Here is a 17292-nt window from a genome sequence, read left to right on the forward strand (position 1 = left end):
CAGGTTGTCCCACGTGGGGCTCACAGTCGGGAGCAGGAGAAGAGGAGATTAAGGTCTAGTCAGGGAAGGCCTCCTGGAGGCGATGTGCCTTCAATAAAGCTTTGAGCCCACTGTTGGGTAGGGACTGTCTCTATATGTTGCCAACTTGTACTTCCCAAGCGCTTAGTACAGTGCTCTGCACACAGTAAGTGCTCAATAAATACGATTGATGATGATGATGATGATGATGAAGGTGGGGAGAGTGATGGTCTGTCAGCTATGAAGGGGGAGGGCTTTTCAGGCCAGAGGTGGGTTGTGGGTGAGAGGTCGGTGGCAAGACAGATGAGATTGAGGTACAATGAGTAGGTTGGCATCAGAGAAGCAGTGTGGCTCAGTGGAAAGAGCCCAAGCTTTGGAGTCAGAGGTCATGGGTTCAAATTCCAGCTCCATCAATTGTCAGCTGTGTGACTTTGGGCAAGACACTTAACTTCTCTGGGCCTCAGTTACCTCCTCTGCAAAATGGGGATTAAGAATATGAGCTCCGTGTGGGACAACCCGATCACCTTGTAACATCCCCAGCACTTAGAACAGTGCTAGTAAGTGCTTAATAAATGCCATTATTATTATTATTATTATTATTAGAGGAGTGAAAGCTGGGTTTTAGTAGGAGAGTAGCGAGGTGAGGTAGGAGGAGACAAGGAGATTGAGTGCTTTAAAGCCGATGGTAAGGAATTTCTGTTTGATGCGGAAGTGGATGGGCAATCACTGGAGGTTCTCAAGAAAGAGCTGGGAAACGTGGACTGAATGATTTTGTTGAAAAATGATCCAGGCAACAGAGTGAAGTATGGACCGTAGTGGGGAGAGACAGGAGGCAGAGAGGTCAGCAAGGAGATTGATGCAATAATCACGATGGGTAGGATAAATCCTTGGATTAATGTGGTAGTAGCTTGGATGGAAATGAACAGGTGGATTTTAGCGATGCTGAAGCGGTTGACCTGACAGGATTTAGTGACCGATTGAATAAGTGGGTTGAATGAAAGAGATGAGTCGAGTATAAGGTCGGAGTTACAGCTTGTGAGACAGGAAAGATGATGGTGCCAACTACAGTGATGGGAAAGTCACAGGGAGTCCAGGATTGGGGTAGGAAGATAGAGAGTTCTGTTTTGGGCATGTGAATTTTGAGGTGTCGGTGGGACAGGCAAGAAGAGACATTCTGAAGACAGGAGGAAACACGAGACTGCAGAGAAGGAGAGAGATCAGCGCTGGAGATTTGTGAATCATCTGTGTTGAGATCATAATTGAAACCATGGGAGCAAAGGGAGTGGGTGTAGAGGGAGAAGGGGACCCAGAACTGAATTTTGAGGGACACTCAGAGTTAGGAGGTGGGAGGCAGAGGAAAAGCCTGCAAAAGAGACTGAGAATGAGCAGCCAGAGAAGTAAGAGAAGAACCAGCAGAAACAGTTTCACGGAAGCTGAGGTTGGATATGTTTCCAGGAGAAGGGGATGGTCCACGATGTTGAAAGCAGCTGAGAGGTTGAGGAGGATTAGGAGTGGGTAGAGGCTGTTTGATTTGGCAAGAAGATCATTTGTGAGCTTTGAGAGGGCAGTTTCTCTGGAGTGAAGCGGGCAAAATCCAGATTGGAGGGGGTCAAGGAGAGAATCGGAGGAGAGGAATTGGAGACAACATGGGTAAACATATTGCTCAAGGAGTTTGGCAAAGAATGGTAAGTGGGAGATGGGACAATAACTGGAGCGGTTAAGGGAGGGTTTTTTTAGGATAGACCAGCACCCTCCCCCACTTCAAAACCTTCCTAAAATCCCATCTCCTCCAAGAAACCTCCCCAGACTAAAGCCTCATTTCTCCTATCTGGCCACCCCTCTGCAGTGATTATGCACTTACCTGTGGACCCCAAAAGTGTTTGAATACTCACCCTAGCCCCACTGCACATATGTAAATATCCTGGCTCTCTACTATTCACCTCTCTGAATTTATTTTAATGTCTGTCTCCCCCTGTAGACTTTGAGTTCCTTGTGGGAAAGGATCGTGTCTCCCCACTCTGTAGAAGGAAAGATAGAGGCAGTTTGACCTAGTAGCCAGAGCACGAGCTCACAGTCTAAGTAAGAGGGAGAACAGGTATCGAATCCCCATTGTGCAGATGAGGGAACCGAGGCACAGAGACGTGAAATGACTTGCCCGAGGTCACGCAGTAAGTACAGGGCAGAGGCGGAATTAAAAACCCACGACCTCTGACTGCCAGGCCTGTGGTCTTTCCACTAGGCTGCAAAGCTTCCTACAGGTAGACCAGGGTGAAATGAGCCCCTGGGCCAGGCAGGGTAATAATAATAATAATAATAATAATAATAATAATAATAATAATAATAATAATAATAATAATATTTGTTCAGCAGTTATTATGTGCAAAGTACTGTTCTAAGTGCTGGGGAGGTTACAAGGTGATCAGGTTGTTCCATGGGGGGCTCACGGTCTTAATCCCCATTTTACAGACGAGGTAACTGAGGCCAAGAGAAGTTAAGTGACATGCCCAAAGTCACACAGCTGACAGTTGGTGGAGCTGGGATTTGAACCCATGACCTCTGACTCCAAAGCCCGGGCTCTTTCCACTGAGCTATGCTGCTTCTCCCAGGGTGAACAAAACAGGGAGGTTTAGTGTTGATCTTGAGAAGGGTGAGGGAGGTTGTCTGAGAAAGGAAACAAGATTTATCCCCTAATCAGGAGGAAACAATTTTCCTGGGCTCCCACACCTGGCTCCTACTGGTGTCCTGTTTCCTAGCTCAACTCCTCTGGGCTGGGCTTTTTCAACACATCAGAACTTCTCATTCCAGACTCGGGATTGTGGGCCACGGAGCGGAAGGGATGGGGATGACAAGGGGTCCCCTGAACTCAGCTGCCTGAAGGAGAGGGCTGAGAAGCTGAGGATTGACCACTTTCTTCATTCATTTATTCATTCATTCATTCAATCGTATTTATTGAGCGCTTAATGTGTGCAGAGCACGGTACTAAGTGCTTGGGAAGTACAAGTCGGCAACATATAGAGACGGTCCCTACCCAACAACGGGCTCACAGTCGAGAAAGACAGGTGTCAAAATTGTCAGAACAAATAGAATTTAGGCTATATGCACATCATTAACAAAATAAATAGTAAATATTTACAAGTAAAATAAATAGACTAATAAATCTGTGCAAAGATATATATATATATATATATCTTCACCCCACCCTCAGCCCCATAACCTTTATAGCCATATTAGAGAATCAGTGTAGCTCAGTGGAAAGAGCACAAGCTTTGGAGTCAGAGGTCAGAGGTTCAAATCCCCGCTCCGCCAGTTGTCAGCTGTGTGACTTTGGGCAAGTCACTTAACTTCTCTGTGCCTCAGTTCCCTCATCTGTAAAATGGGGATTAAGACTGTGAGCCCCCCGGGGGACAACCTGATCCCCTTGTAAGCTCCCCAGAGCTTAGAACAGTGCTTTGCACATAGTAAGCGCTTAATAAATGCCATTATTATTATTATATTCATTGTTTATTTTAATGTCTGTCTCTTGCTGTGGACCATGAGCTCCCTGTGGGAAGGGAATGCGTCCAACTCCAGTGGTTGCCCATCCACCTCCTCATCAAACTTAAACTCCTCACCACTGGCTTCAGAGCACTCAATCACTTTGCCCCCTTCTACCTCACCTAGCTACACTCCTACCATCACCCAGCTCACACACTTCACTCCTCTTAACGCTAACCTTCTCACTGTTCCTTGATCTCCTCCGTCTCACCCCCGACCCCTCGCCCACATCCTGCCTCTGGCCTGGAAAGCCCTCCCCCCTCATATCCGACAGACAATGACTCTCCCCCACCACTTCAAACCCTTACTGAAGGCACATCTCCTCCAAGAGGTCTTCCTTGACTAAGTCCCTCTTTCCTCTTCTCTCACTCCCTTCTGTATTGACCTGATTTGCTCCCCTTATTCATAATAATAATAATAATAATTGGCATTTGTTAAGCGCTTACTATGTGCAAAGCACTGTTCTAAGCGCTGGGGAGGATACAGGGTGATCAGGTTGTCCCACGTGGGGCTCACAGTCTTAATCCCCATTTTACAGATGAGGGAACTGAGGCACAGAGAAGTGAAGTGACTTGCCCAAAGTCACACAGCTAACAAGTGGCGGAGCCGGGATTTGAACCCATGACCTCTGACTCCAAAGCCCGGGCTCTTTCCACTGAGCAAAGCTGCTTCAAGCTGCTTCATCCCCCTCTCCCAGTCCCACAGAACTTATGTACAGATCTGAAATTTATTTATATTGATGCCTTTCTCCCCCTGTAGACTGTAAGCTGTAGAGAAGCAGCGTGGCTCAATGGAAAGAGCACGGGCTTGGGAGTCAGAGGTCATGGGTTCTAATCCTGGCCCTACCACTTGTCAGCTGTGTGACTTTGGGCAAGTCACTTCACTTCTCTGGGCCTCAGTTCCCTCAGCTGTAAAACGGGGATGGAGACTGTGAGCCCCATGTGGAACAACCTGATTACCTTGTATCCCCGCCAGTGCTTAGAACAGTGCTTCGCACATAGTAAGCACTTAACAAATGCCATCATTGTCATCATCATCGCCATCATCAGGAACTGTGTCTGTTTATTATGCTTATTATTTGTCTATTATGTGTCTGTTTGTGATTGACTGACTGAGTGACTGAGATCATAGCTCGGTTGGTTTCAGGACCAGACCCACGGTGTTGTTTTCACCCCACTCTGGCGGCATCCCCGTCTGGTGGTGTGACCCCTGTAGATTCAGAAGAAACTCCAGTTCAAGGAAGCTGAGTTATTTGGGGGACTCCCAGTGAGCCATTGGTGTTTATTGATTGAGTGTGACGTTGGATTTGGGGTCCTGTCCCCCTCACACCTTAGACTGACTGTCCCCCCACCCCATGCCCCCATGTCCCCGCAGCCTACCCCCACCCGCTCAGCAGGGCAGGAAGCTGATCTCGTAGTTGTGGGGGATGGAGGCGAAGACGACCAGTTCGGGAGAGATGTCGATGTCCTCTGTCCGCAGGGGAGACTTGAAATGGAAATTCTGCAGGATGGTGGTGAGGAAGAGGAAGAGCTCCGTGGGGGCCAGCCTCTCCCCAAAGCAGTACCGCTTGCCTGGGGAGGGAAGACAGGCAAGGGAAAGAGGGAGGAAGGAAGGACAGAAAGGGAAGGGAGGAGGGAGGAGCAAGGGAAAGAGGGAGGGAGGGAAGGAGGGAAGGAGGAAGGGAAGGAAGAAGGGTTAAAAATGAAATGGCAGGAAAGACTTCTTTCACCCTGCCCCAGGCTGGTAAGGGAGATGGTGAGCTTCAGTAATTGAAGTAGGAGGGATTGAGGCTAGATCTGAGAAAAGGTTTATGAGTCAGGCCTCAAGACAGTGGAGGCGGTTGTTTGCATGTTTGTGTGTGTGTGTGGGGGGGGGGGATGGGTCATTCTCGAAGGGGTGGGTTGTGCTGAGAAGCAGCGTGTCTCAATGGAAAGAGGAGTCAGAGGTCATGGGTTCAAATCCCAGCTCCCCAATTGCCAGCTATGTGACTTTGGGCAAGTCACTTCACTTCTCTGGGCTTCAGTTTCCTCAGCTTTAAAAGGAAAATAATCACTTGCCCTCCTACTTAGACCGTGAGCCCCACGCAGGAGAGAGACTGTGTCCGATCTCAGTCAGTTAACCAATCAGTCATATTTATCAAATGCTTATTGTGTGCAGAGCGCTGGACTAAGAGCTTGGGAGAGTACAATAGAACAATGTAACAGACATATTCCTTACCCACAATGAGCTCTTATCTCTCTGGCCATTCATTCTCAGTCTCCTTCGAGGGCTTCTTCTCCCCCTCCCGTCCCCTAACTGTAGGGCTACCTAAAGGATCAGTTCTTGGTCCCCTTCTATTCTCCATCTACACTCATTCTCTCGGTGAACTCATTCGCTCCCACGGCTTCAACTCCCATCTCTACATGGATGATACCCCAATCTATATCTCCTCCCCTGTTCTCTCTCCCTCCGTCCAGGCTCGCATCTTCTCCTGCCTTCAGGATATCTCCACCTGGATGTCCTCCAACCACCTAAAACTCAGCATGTCCAAGACAAAGCTCCTTATCTTCCCTCCCAAATCCTGTTCTCTCCCTGACTTTCCCATCACTGTGGGCAGCACTACCATCCTTCCCACCTCACAAGCCCCCAACCTTGGTATCATCCCTGACTCCACCCCAGATATCAAATTAGTCACCAAAGACTGCTGGTCTCACCTGCACAGCATCGCCTGCACAGCAACAGTGCTTTGCACATACTAAGCGCTTAATAAATGCCATCATTATCATTATTATTAGACCACATGCTTCTCTGTTCAACAGGCCATTGCTCTCCCCACCTTCAAAGCCACTCTAAAATCACATCTCCTCCCAGAAGCCTTCCCTGACTAAGCTCTCATTTCCCCTCCCACCCTCTCCTCTGTGTTTCCTATACACTCGGTCATTTGCCCCTTAACTGTTTGGTAGAAGCAGCATGGCTCAGTGGAAAAAGCCCGGGCTTTGGAGTCAGAGGTCATGGGTTCAAATCCCGACTCCGTCAACTGTCAGCTGGATGACCTTGGGCAAGTCACTTAACTTCTCTGGACCTCAGTTCCCTCATCTGTAAAAATAGGGATTAAAACTGTGAGCCCCCCGTGGGACAATCTGATCACCTTGTAACCTTCCCAGGGCTTAGAACAGTGCTTTGCACATAGTAAGTGCTTAACAAATACCATTATTATTATTATTATTCACTCCACCTTCAGCTCCACAGCACTTATGCCTATATCTTTATGTCCATATGTTATGTCCACTTATGTCCATATGTTCTCCCTCCCTATACTAAGTTTGTTGTGGGCAGGGAACATGTCCGCCAACTCTCTGCACACGGTAAGCGCTCAGCATATTCAACTGATTGATTGATCGATCAGTTGATATCCTTACATTCCACCATCATCCCTGTTGGTGATTTTTTAAATGTCTGTCTCCCCCTCTGGCCCCTAAGCTCCTTCTGGGCAGGGACTGTGCCTACTGATTCTATCATATTCTCTCAGGTGTTTAGTAAAGTGCTCTGCACACAGGAAGCGCTCCATAAATATGATTAATTGATTGATTGATTTAAGGATGGATTTCCTGATGGTGAAAGTGGAAGGCTAGTGAGAAGGGGGAGACCAGGGAAAATAGAGAGACCAGTGAGGAAGGGAAGGCCAGGGAGAAGGGGAAGTAGAAAAGATTGCATGTACTCTTAAGAGATCCCTCTCCAGAGCCTGCAGGGCTGGGAGAGGATTGGATTGGTCCAGGGCTAGGGAGGGAGCTGGCAAGGACTTCAGAATCCAGGGGTGGAGGGGGGAGCAGGGGAGGCCAAGATGAGTGTCTACAGAATCTGACCTATGCTGACCTATGCGGTCCAGCATGAAGTCCAGAAGTCAATCTTGAGGCCTTTGATCCTGTCATCAAAGAGTCCCCGTGCGAGCCAGGCGGCCAGGGGGGCCGGGGAGGAGGTGGGTGAGTGGATGCACAAACCGCAGATGGACCCCACCGTGACACAGGAGAATCCGTCACCAGTAGAAGGTATTGAGGAGGTGGGCCGACCCCCCTCCCCAACCCCATTAGGCCTCAAATCCCGGCTCCGCCAATTGTCAGCCGTGTGACTTTGGGCAAGTCACTTCACTTCTCTGGGCCTCAGTTACCTCATCTGTGAAATGGGATTAAGACTGTGAGCCCCCCGTGGGACAACCTGATCACCTTGTAACCTCTCTAGCACTTAGAACAGTGCTTTGCACATAGTAAGTACTTAATAAATGCCATTATTATTATTATTATTATCATCATTCTCCTCTCTCCCACCACCTGCCAACTTCCCACAGCCCCTTGTCTCAATCAATCAATCGTATTTATTGAGCGCTTACTTTGTGCAGAGCACTGTACTAAGAGCTTGGGAAGTACAAGTTGGCAACATCGAGACACCACAGCCAGGGCTTCGTTCTCTGGGGCCCTTCCCTGGCTTGGCCTCCAACATGCTGGGTGATCCCAGGTGAGTCCTCAACCTCTCTGGGCCCCATCACCCCAGAGGAACTGCGGAGAAATCCGTCCCTGCTTCCCTCATTCCCACCGAGGCCCTGGAAAGGAACCGGGTGCGCTTTCTTCTATCTTGACCGGCAGGGAGGAGGAAGCCCTTTCTCCGGTCCCTCCCGCTACAGCGTGGCCAGAAATGGGGAATGGCAGAACTGATCCGTTTATTGAGGACTGGAGGGAAGGGAGCCCCCAGATCCTTCCCAGCCCATTCCTTCCCCGGGGGACTGGGCGGCGGCATGTGGGGGCTCAGCGGGGGATGACACAGAACTTGTAGGCCGGGGGGACGTTGCCGAAACCGCTGACCTGCGGCGAGATGTCGATGTCCTTGGGCGGAATGAGAGAGCGCAGGGAGAATTTCTGGAGGACATTGGTGAAGTAGAGGAACAGCTCCATTCGGGCCATGGCCTCTCCCAGGCAAACGCGCTTCCCTGCAGACCCAGGGAAAGATGAGCAGGGGTTTACCTGGGGCCAGGTGGGCAGCCAGCCTGGAGTTAGGCTAACCCCATCCTCCCCTTCCCCACCCCCTGCCTCCCCACCCAAGTCCAGAACGAGGAGGGGGCCGGGGCGGAATTCAGTCTGTCAGTCATTCCATCGTATTTATTGAGTCCTTACAGTGCGCAGGCACTTTCCTAAGTTCCTGGGAGCTCACTGTGGCCAGGGAATATGTCTATAATAATGTATATTATTATATATAATAATGTCAATAATATGTCTATTATTGTTCTATTGTACTCTCTCAAGGGCTTAGTACAGTGCTTTGCACACAGTAACTGCTCGCTAAATGCGATCGAATGAATGAACAGTAAACAGACGCATTCCCTCCCCACAATGAGCAGACGTTAATATAAATAAATAAATGACGGATAAGGGTGTTAGCTGTGTGGGGCTGGGAGGGGGGATGAATAAAGGGAGCAATTGGGCACGATGCCGAAGGAAGTGGGAGAAGAGGAAAGGAGGGTTTAGTCCGGGAAGGCCTCTTGGAGATGTGCTTGCAATAAGGCTTTGAAGTGGGGAGAGAGTGGCGGTCTGGTGGATCCGAGGAGGTGGGCGTTTCAGGCCAGAGGCAGGATGTGGGCAGAAGGTTGGCATTAAGATAGAGGCTGGCCCCTTCTGATGCCCACCAGAACGGGCAGCCCGAGGCCAGGGTGAGGCAGATACCTGAAGCAAAGGGCACAAAGGCCTCATTCTTCTTGAAGCACCCCTTGTCGTCCAGGAAGTGGCCGGGGTTGAAGCCATCGGGGCAGCTGAAGTATTTGGGGTCCCGGAGGGCGGAGCCCAGCAAAGGGAAAACATCTGTGCCCTGGGGAGAGGAGGGAAAGAAAGGATGCAGGTCCATCGTGCACGGACTTGTGCGGGGAAAGAGAGGCAGGGGCATCAACGTGGGAGGGAAGAGGGGCAGAGCCAGAGCACCGACAGAGACTAGGGGCCTGGGTAATAATAATAATTATAATAATAATAATAATAATAATAATAATAATAATGGCATTTATTAAGTGCTTACTATGTGCAAAGCACTGTTCTAAGCACTGGGGAGGTTATAAGGTGTTCAGATTGTCCCACGGGGGGCTCACAGTCTTAATCCCCATTTTACAGATGAGGCAATCGAGGCCCAGAGAACTTAAGTGACTTGCCCAAAGTCACACAGCTGACAGTTGACAGAGCTGGGATTTGAACCCGTGACCTCTGACTCCAAAGCCCGGGCTCTTTCCACTGAGCCATGCTGCTTCTCAAGCTGCTTCTCAAGCTGCTTCTCAAGCTGCTTCTCACGCTGCTTCTCATGCCGGATCAGGGGAGAATAATAATAATGATAATGATAATTGTGGCATTTGTTAAGGGAAGCAGCATGGCCTATTGGCTAGCTTTGGAGGCAGAAAGACCTGTGTTCTAATCCTGCCTCTGCCATGTGTCTGCTGTATGACCTTGGGCAGGTCGCTTCACTTCTTTGTGCCTCAGCTCTCTCATCTGTAAAATGGGGATTAAGACCGTGAACCGTAGGTGGGACAGGGACTTTGTCCAACCCAATTAGCTGGCATCTACCCCAGGGCTTAATAGAGTACATAGCAAAAACCGTAAAGAAAAAACAGACACAATGTGTCAAGCACTGTGCTGAGTGCTGGGGTAGATATAAGATAATCAGGTCCCACATGGGGCTCACAGTCTAAGCAGGAGGGAGAACAAAGATTGAGTATCCATTTTGCAGATGAGGGAACTGAGGCCCAGAGAAGCAAAATGACTTGTCCATAGTCACAGAGCAGGAGGGTGGTGGAGTCGGTATTAGAATAATAATAATGATACAAGATACAATATTGGACAATGTTGCCCCACCCAAGGCTCATAGTCTTAATCCCCATTTTACAGGTGAGGGAACTGAGGCACAGAGAAGTGAAGTGACTCGCCCGAGGCCACACAGCAGACAAGTGGCGGAGCCGGGACTAGAACCCATAACCTTCTGATTCCCAGGCCCCAGGCCCTTAGGCCATGTTGCTTCTCAACATCCCAAACTTGTGGCAGGGGGGAGGGCACCTTCGGGAGGATGTAGCCACGGAAGTGAGTGTCTCGGGTGACGGCATGGGGCAAGCCCATGGGCACGATGTCTGTGACTCTCTGGATCTCGTGGATCACGGCGTCCGTGTACGGCATTCCCATCCGATCCTCGATGCTCGGGGTCCGTTCCCGCCCGATCACCCGGTCGATCTCCTCGTGGACCTTGGCTGAAGGTGGGGAAGAGGGATAGGGTTCAGAGGCTGGGGGGATGGGCCGGAATCAGGGGGCAGAGTGTCCCACACTGCCGCAGAGTTAGGCAGTGAGACAATGAGGGCAGCCAGTACATCCTGGGCTGAGGAAGAGGAGATTGATGGGGTGAGGAGTGTTTGGATTGTTTGGATTGGGTTTTTTTTAAATGGTATTTATTAAGTACATATCATATGCCAGGAACTGTACTGAGCTCTGGAATAGATACTAGCTAATCAGATTGGACACAGTTCCTGTCTCACATTCATTCAGTCATTCATTCAGTTGTATTTAATGAGGGTTACTGTGTGCAAAGCAGTGTACTAAGCACTTGGGAGAGTCCAATACAACAACAAGCAACAAATAATTTGTACTTCCCAAGCGCTTAGTACAGTGCTCTGCACATAGTAAGCGCTCAATAAATACGATTGATGATGAACAAACAGACACTTTCCCTGCCCACAGTGAGCTCGCAATCTAGAGGGAATCAATAATAATAATAATAATGTTGATGGTATTTGTTAGGCACTTACCATGTGCCAAGCACTGTTGTAAGCGCTGGGGTACATACAAGGTTATCAGGCTGTCCCACCTGGGACTCCCAGTCTTAATCCCCATTTTATAGATGAGGTAACTGAGGCACTGAGAAGCTAAGTGACTTGCCCAAAGTCACACAGCTGACAAGTGGCAGAGGCAGGATTAGAACCCACTACCTCTGACTCCCAAGCCCATGCTCTTTCCACTAAGCCACGCTGCCTTCCTAGGATTCCAGGGTGGAGGGGGTCCCTGTGGCCTTGATTCAGAGGAAAGGGAATTGAATCTCTCCCAGGGCAGGGTGGGATACTGCTACAGCAGGGGAGCGGATGAAAAGGCGGGAATTCAGTCCTGTGGAATCTTTGAATAATAATGATGATAATTATTAGTACAGTGTTAAGTGCTTAGTACAGTGCTCTGCACACAGTAAGTGCTCAATAAATATGATTGAGTGAATTATAATTACGGTACTTGTTAAGCGCTTACTAGCCAAACACTGTTCTAAGCGCTAGAGTGCATACGAGTTAATCTGGTTGGACACAGTCCCTGTCCCACATAGGGCTCACAGTCTTAAACCCCATTTCACAGATAGGGTAACTGAGGCCCAGAGAAATGGAAGTGAGGAAGTGACTTGCCCACACAGCAGCAGATAAGTGGCGGCGTTGGGATGAGAACCCAGGTCCTCCCGGGCCCGTTCTCATTCATTCAATCGTATTTATCAATCAATCAATCAATCAATCGTATTTATTGAGCGCTTACTGTGTGCAGAGCACTGTACTAAGCTCTTGGGAAGTACAAGTCGGCAACGCATAGAGGCAGTCCCTACCCAACAGTGGGCTCACAGTCTAGAAGAAGTATTTACTGAGTACTGTGTGCAGAGAACTGTACTAAGCGCTTGGGAGAGTACAATATAACAATAAACAGCTTGGCTCAGTGGAAGGAGCACGGGCTTTGGAGTCAGAGGTCATGGGTTCGAGCCCGGCTCCGCCACTTGTCAGCCGTGTGACTTTGGGCAAGTCACTTAACTTCTCTGTGCCTCAGTTACCTCATCTGCAAAATAGGGATTAAGACTGTGAGCCCCCCGTGGGACAACCTGTTCACCTTGCAACCTTCCCAGTGCTTAGAACAGTGCTTTGCACATAGTAAGCGCTTAATAAATGCCATTATTATTATTATTAATAATAAACAGACACATTCCCTGCCCACAAGGTGCTTCCTGTCTCTTCCATGCTCTTTCCACTAGGCCACACTGCTTTGTGTGTGCAGGGTGTCCTGGTGTCCCCCTGCCTCTCTTCCCAATTGTCCCCGGCCTCAGCCTCTCCCGTCTCCCATCCCCAACGTGGGCCGGGAGGGAGTCGATTTCCTGGCCGCGGCGGAGACCGGCCCCATCACCTTCTACTTCCGGATGCTTCATGAGCAGCAGGAAACCGTAGCGCAGGGTGGTGCTGACCGTCTCCGTGCCGGCGAAGAAGAGGTTCAGGGCCGTCAGGACCAGGTTCTTCAGGTTGAACTCAGACAGAGGGTCATTCTTCTCCTGGGGAGACGAGAGCGGCGGGCCTCGCCATCCTTCACCGCTCGGACTCCTGCGGGGCCCCAGAGGGCCAGCGCAGAGGCACCTGAACCCAGAGGTCCGGAGGGAGACGGGGGCACAGGGGTTCCTGCCCAGTCTGGGGACCACCGTTGGCCCAGAGAGGGGGCTTACTCATTGTTCAATCCCCCAGTGAGGTCTCCCTTTTTCAGTTTTTTAATGGTATTCGTTAAGCACTTACTAAGTGCCAGGCACTGTAGTAAGCGTTGGGTTGGACCTGGTCCCTGCCCCACATGGGCCACAGTCAATCTCCATTTTGCAGTTGAGGGAACTGAGGCCCAGAGAAGCGAAGTGACTCGGCCAAAGTCACCCAGCAGACAAGTGGTAGAGTCAGGATTAGAACACAGGTCCTCCGACTCCCAGGCTTGGGCTCTATCCACTAGACCACCCTGCTTCTCTCGTGAGGGCCCTCCCCTCTGAGCCCTCTGTCACGGAGTCAGGCTGTCCGTACAGACTGCTAGTCGTTGCTGGGGTGGGAATCCCGGGAGGAGTTCCTGGGGGGACGTGGGAGGGGGCCGGCCCCTGCCGCCCTCTTCCCTAACTGCCCCCGCCCTCGGCCCCCCGCACCTGCTCCATCTTGATGAGGAAGCAGTCAATGAAGTCGCGGGGGTTGTTGGTGTCCAGGCTCTCCCGGTTCCCCTTGACCTGCTCAGCGATGAAGTCCTTCAGCTCCTCGATCAGGTTGTAGATCCGATTGTGGGGCCCGGGCAGATACTGCATGATGCTTGAGTACATGTCATAGAGCTAGGGATAGCGGGATTGGGGGAAGGGGAAGGGCCAGAGAGGGCTCAGTCGGGGGGCAGGGGGGTTGTGCGGATCCCCTGGGGGCAACAGAGGATGAGGCAGGGGGCTCTGCAGGGGAAGGACAGGGAGTGTGGGCCAGCAGAGATGGATAGGGACCAAGAGCATTCTAGGAAGAGAGGATAGGGGCTGAGTGCCTGGGGAGAGGGGCAGGGCTGGGGCATTGTTGGTAGAGAGGATAGGGGCCACATCCCAGGGTCTGGGGGCACTGCATGGGAGAGATAGGGATTACAGGGCTGGGGGAGAGCGGCAGGGACCAAGGCACTAAGGGTAAAGAGGATAGGGGCCAAGGGCCAGGGGAGAAGGACGGGAGCTGGGACCACTCTGAGGGAGGAATGGGGAGAGGGGAGAGGAACTGGGGAGACGGGTGGGAGCTGGGCCATCAGGGTAGAGGGGTTAGGGGCTGAGTGCTAGGACCACTGTGAGGAAAGAGGATAAGAGCTGAAAGCCAGGGAAGAGGAGTGGGGGCCGGGGCATTATAGGTAGAGAGGGCAGGGGCCGAGGGCCAGGGGAGAGGGGCAGGACCAAGGTCACTATGGGTAAAGAAGATAGGGGCTGAATGCCGGGATCTGGGGGCACTGCGGGGGAGAGAGAGGGATTACAGAGCTGGAGGAGGGGGGCAGGGGCCAGAAGGACTGTGGGAGGTCAGAGGTTAGGGGCCAAATACCAGGGGAGAGAAGCAGAGGCTAGGAGCAATGTGGGAGCAGAGGACAGGAGCCGAGGACAAGAGGAGAGGGGAAGGAAACCGGGGTGCTGTGGGGAGAGAGGCTGGGGCTGCATGCCAGGGGAGCGGGGCGGGATTCTGAGGTGGGGATGAAGACCTGGGCCCAAGGGGTGCTCATCTGGATGAAACTCTCATTGATCATTTGCAGCAGCGAGAGGAACTGCTTGTCCTCGTAGTCGAAGCGGTGGCCGAACACCACAGAGCTGATGACGTTGGACACGGTGCGGCTCAGGAAGAACGTAGGGTCGAAGGGGGCAGCTGCGGGGGAGCCCGGCCGACGGAGGGTGGTTATTGAGGCAGGCCCCACCCCGATGCACACCCTTGTGTGCACCGGACGAGGGACGGTGCTCACTTTGAGCAGGTTCACGTGTGTGTACATATGGACGAGGCCCTGGGGGACTGGTGTGTGTGTGAGCCTAGGCGGGTTCCATCGTCTTCCTCCCCCTACGTCCTCAGAACATGAGAGAAACCCACCCCTGGCCTTCTTCTGGAGCTGGGTTTTGGGGGCTCTTCCCGGAGGCAGGGGAGGAACCCCCGATCCCCAGCCCTCAGGGACCCTCCGGCAGCAGATGCTGACAGCTGTCTGGCCCACGCTCACCTTGGGTTTTGTGGAACTCTCCCAGCAGCCACTGGGCCTCCTCTTGGATGCGCTCCTCGATGCTGCGCTTGCCCATGCCGAAGTTGCGCAGCGTCATCAGCGAGAAGCGTCTGAGCACGCGCCAGCGTTCTCCGTTGGCAAAAACCACACCTGCGGGAGCCCACCCCCCGATCCCACCACCATTGCCATTCAGAGCCCACCTGGCGCAGGGCACTTTCATTCATTCATTCAGTTGTATTTATTGAGGGCTTGCTGCGTGCAGAGCACTGTACTAAGCACTTGGGCGAGTACACTGCAACCACAGACACCTACCCTGCCCACAGCGAGCTCACAATCTCCCCCATCCCCGACCCTGTGCACCTTAGGCCTCTCCCTGGGCTGAGGTCCAGGGGAAGGAGCAGGGGGGCGTGATGGGCAGGACGTTTTGGCTTTTCCCAGACCGGAGATGGGACACGAGGGACATTCCGGGCCTCACCGTGGCCTTGGAAGTTCCGGTCGATGGAGGCCAGCTCCCCGCGCCCACTGAACTCCTCGGCCTTGTCCACCAGCGCCTCTTTGACCGCCTCATGGCCGCACAGCACCACAACTGGCCGCGGCCCCAGGTACACGGTGAACACCGGCCCGTATTTCTTCTTCAGCTGCGGGGAATGGGGTGGGAGAGAGAGTGGGGAGCTTGAGACAAGGCCAGCGGGGTCCGGGACGATGGGGATGGGGACGGAAGCGACTTGAATACCTCTCACAGCTCAGGCAGTTTAGGTAAGCCAGGATGGGCCTTCCCAGCAGGGACCAGTGATTGGCTTTTGCCCCCTGAGACCTGCAGGGAATCTTAGCCTCTGGGGACCAGAGAGGGTGACCCCCACCCCTCCCGGCTCCTACCCAAGGCAGCAGGGGTGGGGCCGACACCAGAGGGGCATCCCAAGCCCTCTAAAGTCCTGGAGTCCGCCCCAGGACGGACTCCGGGAATTGCTGGGTGCCAGTTGTCCCCAGTCTCTGGGCCTCCATCAGGCGGAGGTGGGATGGCGGATGGGCAGACGTGCCGGGGGGGCTCACCTCCATGAAGGACTGGAAAGTGGCATCGGTGCGGATGTGGAACAGGTTCCCGAGGAAGGGCAGAGGGAAGGGACCAGGGGGCAGCTTCCCTTCCCGACGCACCCGCTTCCAGACCAGGAGAGCGAGACAGGAGAGGCACAGGGCCAGGCCGACTGTGGTGGCCACCCCGGACTCCATGACTCCAGGTGGGCAGGTAGTGGGCACTTCCCCACCTATATAGGGACCGGGGCTCCGTCCAATCAGCGGCCAGCTCTAATCTACCCCCGGCTATCTCCCTGCACGGGTCAGGTCAGCGTGAGTAGGGGACAAGGTGAGCTTAGCACCTGGGTCTTATATAACCGGTTTATTGTTCTGGTGGACTCTTTCCCCTTCCCAGATTATCTCCTTGGGGTGAGGTGAGCGAGGAATACCATGCCTCTTGTTTGCCCAAAGCCAACCCGTCCCATCCCCTGCCTCCATTCCCAACAGAGAGAGCTTTCCTGGGGGGAGGGAAAAGTCCTGGATGGTCCCAGTGACCCTTGCCCTCTCAGTCCTTGACTAACTGCTCCCTATCCCTCCTGCTGCAGTTTTTTTTTGTACTTATTAAGCATGTATTATGTGCCAGGTACTGTACTAAGCACTGAGGTAGATACAAGCTGACCATAGATACAAGCTGACCAGGTTGGACAGAATCCATATCCCACATGGGGCTCACAGTCTTAGTCCCCATTTGACAGATGAGGGAACTGAGGCCCAGAAAAGTGAAGTGACTTTCCCAAGGTCACCCAGCAGACCAGTGGTGGAGCCAGAACTAGAACCCAGGTCCTTCAGACTCCCAAACCCGTGCTCTAGCCCCTAGGCCACGTTGTTTCTCACCAGTTTCAGCCCAATCCCTCCTGCTGCCCTTGACGGAAATGGACAGCGTGTAGAGGAGTGAGGGGATGGTGAGGTGGGAAGGTAGGGGCTTTTACCCCTCCTCCGGGCCGAGACCTTCGGAGAGGGATCGCCAAGCTCCGGCCTTGCCTCTTCAACTGGAAAATGAGCTTCCAGTCTAGAGGGCCAGGGGGGTGCCCCTGCTCCTTTCCTCCTCCCAAAACCCCCACGGGGCCTTGAGTTTGTTGTGGCCCAGTCAGCTTATCAATGATTCAGCTTATCAATTATCCAGTTCCCTCTGGTTCCCTTTTGTCCTACGCTGCCCTCTGACCCA

General features: G+C 52.4%; 1 protein-coding gene across 1 annotated transcript; it reads right to left on the minus strand.

The window, feature by feature from the left end:
• Positions 1 to 8223: 8223 nt before the first annotated feature.
• Positions 8224 to 16283, minus strand: LOC119946070 (cytochrome P450 2G1-like). The gene is made up of 9 exons (XM_038767456.1): positions 16107 to 16283; positions 15532 to 15694; positions 15057 to 15206; positions 14556 to 14716; positions 13501 to 13677; positions 12738 to 12879; positions 10605 to 10792; positions 9240 to 9381; positions 8224 to 8509 (listed from the first exon to the last, which is right to left on the minus strand). The coding sequence occupies exons 1-9, from the start codon at positions 16281 to 16283 to the stop codon at positions 8328 to 8330; spliced, it is 1482 nt and encodes a 493-aa protein (XP_038623384.1). The 3' UTR covers positions 8224 to 8327.
• Positions 16284 to 17292: the final 1009 nt, after the last annotated feature.

Source organism: Tachyglossus aculeatus, chromosome 26 (assembly GCF_015852505.1).
Source record: "Tachyglossus aculeatus isolate mTacAcu1 chromosome 26, mTacAcu1.pri, whole genome shotgun sequence".
Classification (NCBI taxonomy): Eukaryota; Metazoa; Chordata; class Mammalia; order Monotremata; family Tachyglossidae; genus Tachyglossus; species Tachyglossus aculeatus.

What these genes read in the sequence shown, in the direction of transcription:
- LOC119946070 (XM_038767456.1), bottom strand. Translation starts at nt 16,283, where the DNA reads ATGGAGTCCGGGGTGGCCACCACAGTCGGCCTGGCCCTGTGCCTCTCC. An exon ending in AGAGTTCCACAAAACCCAAG is followed by an intron (nt 14,717 to 15,056) that starts GTGAGCGTGGGC and finishes GCTCCCCCGCAG; the next exon opens with CTGCCCCCTTCGACCCTACG. An exon ending in GTGGCTACATCCTCCCGAAG is followed by an intron (nt 9,382 to 10,604) that starts GTGCCCTCCCCC and finishes TCCTCTCCCCAG; the next exon opens with GGCACAGATGTTTTCCCTTT.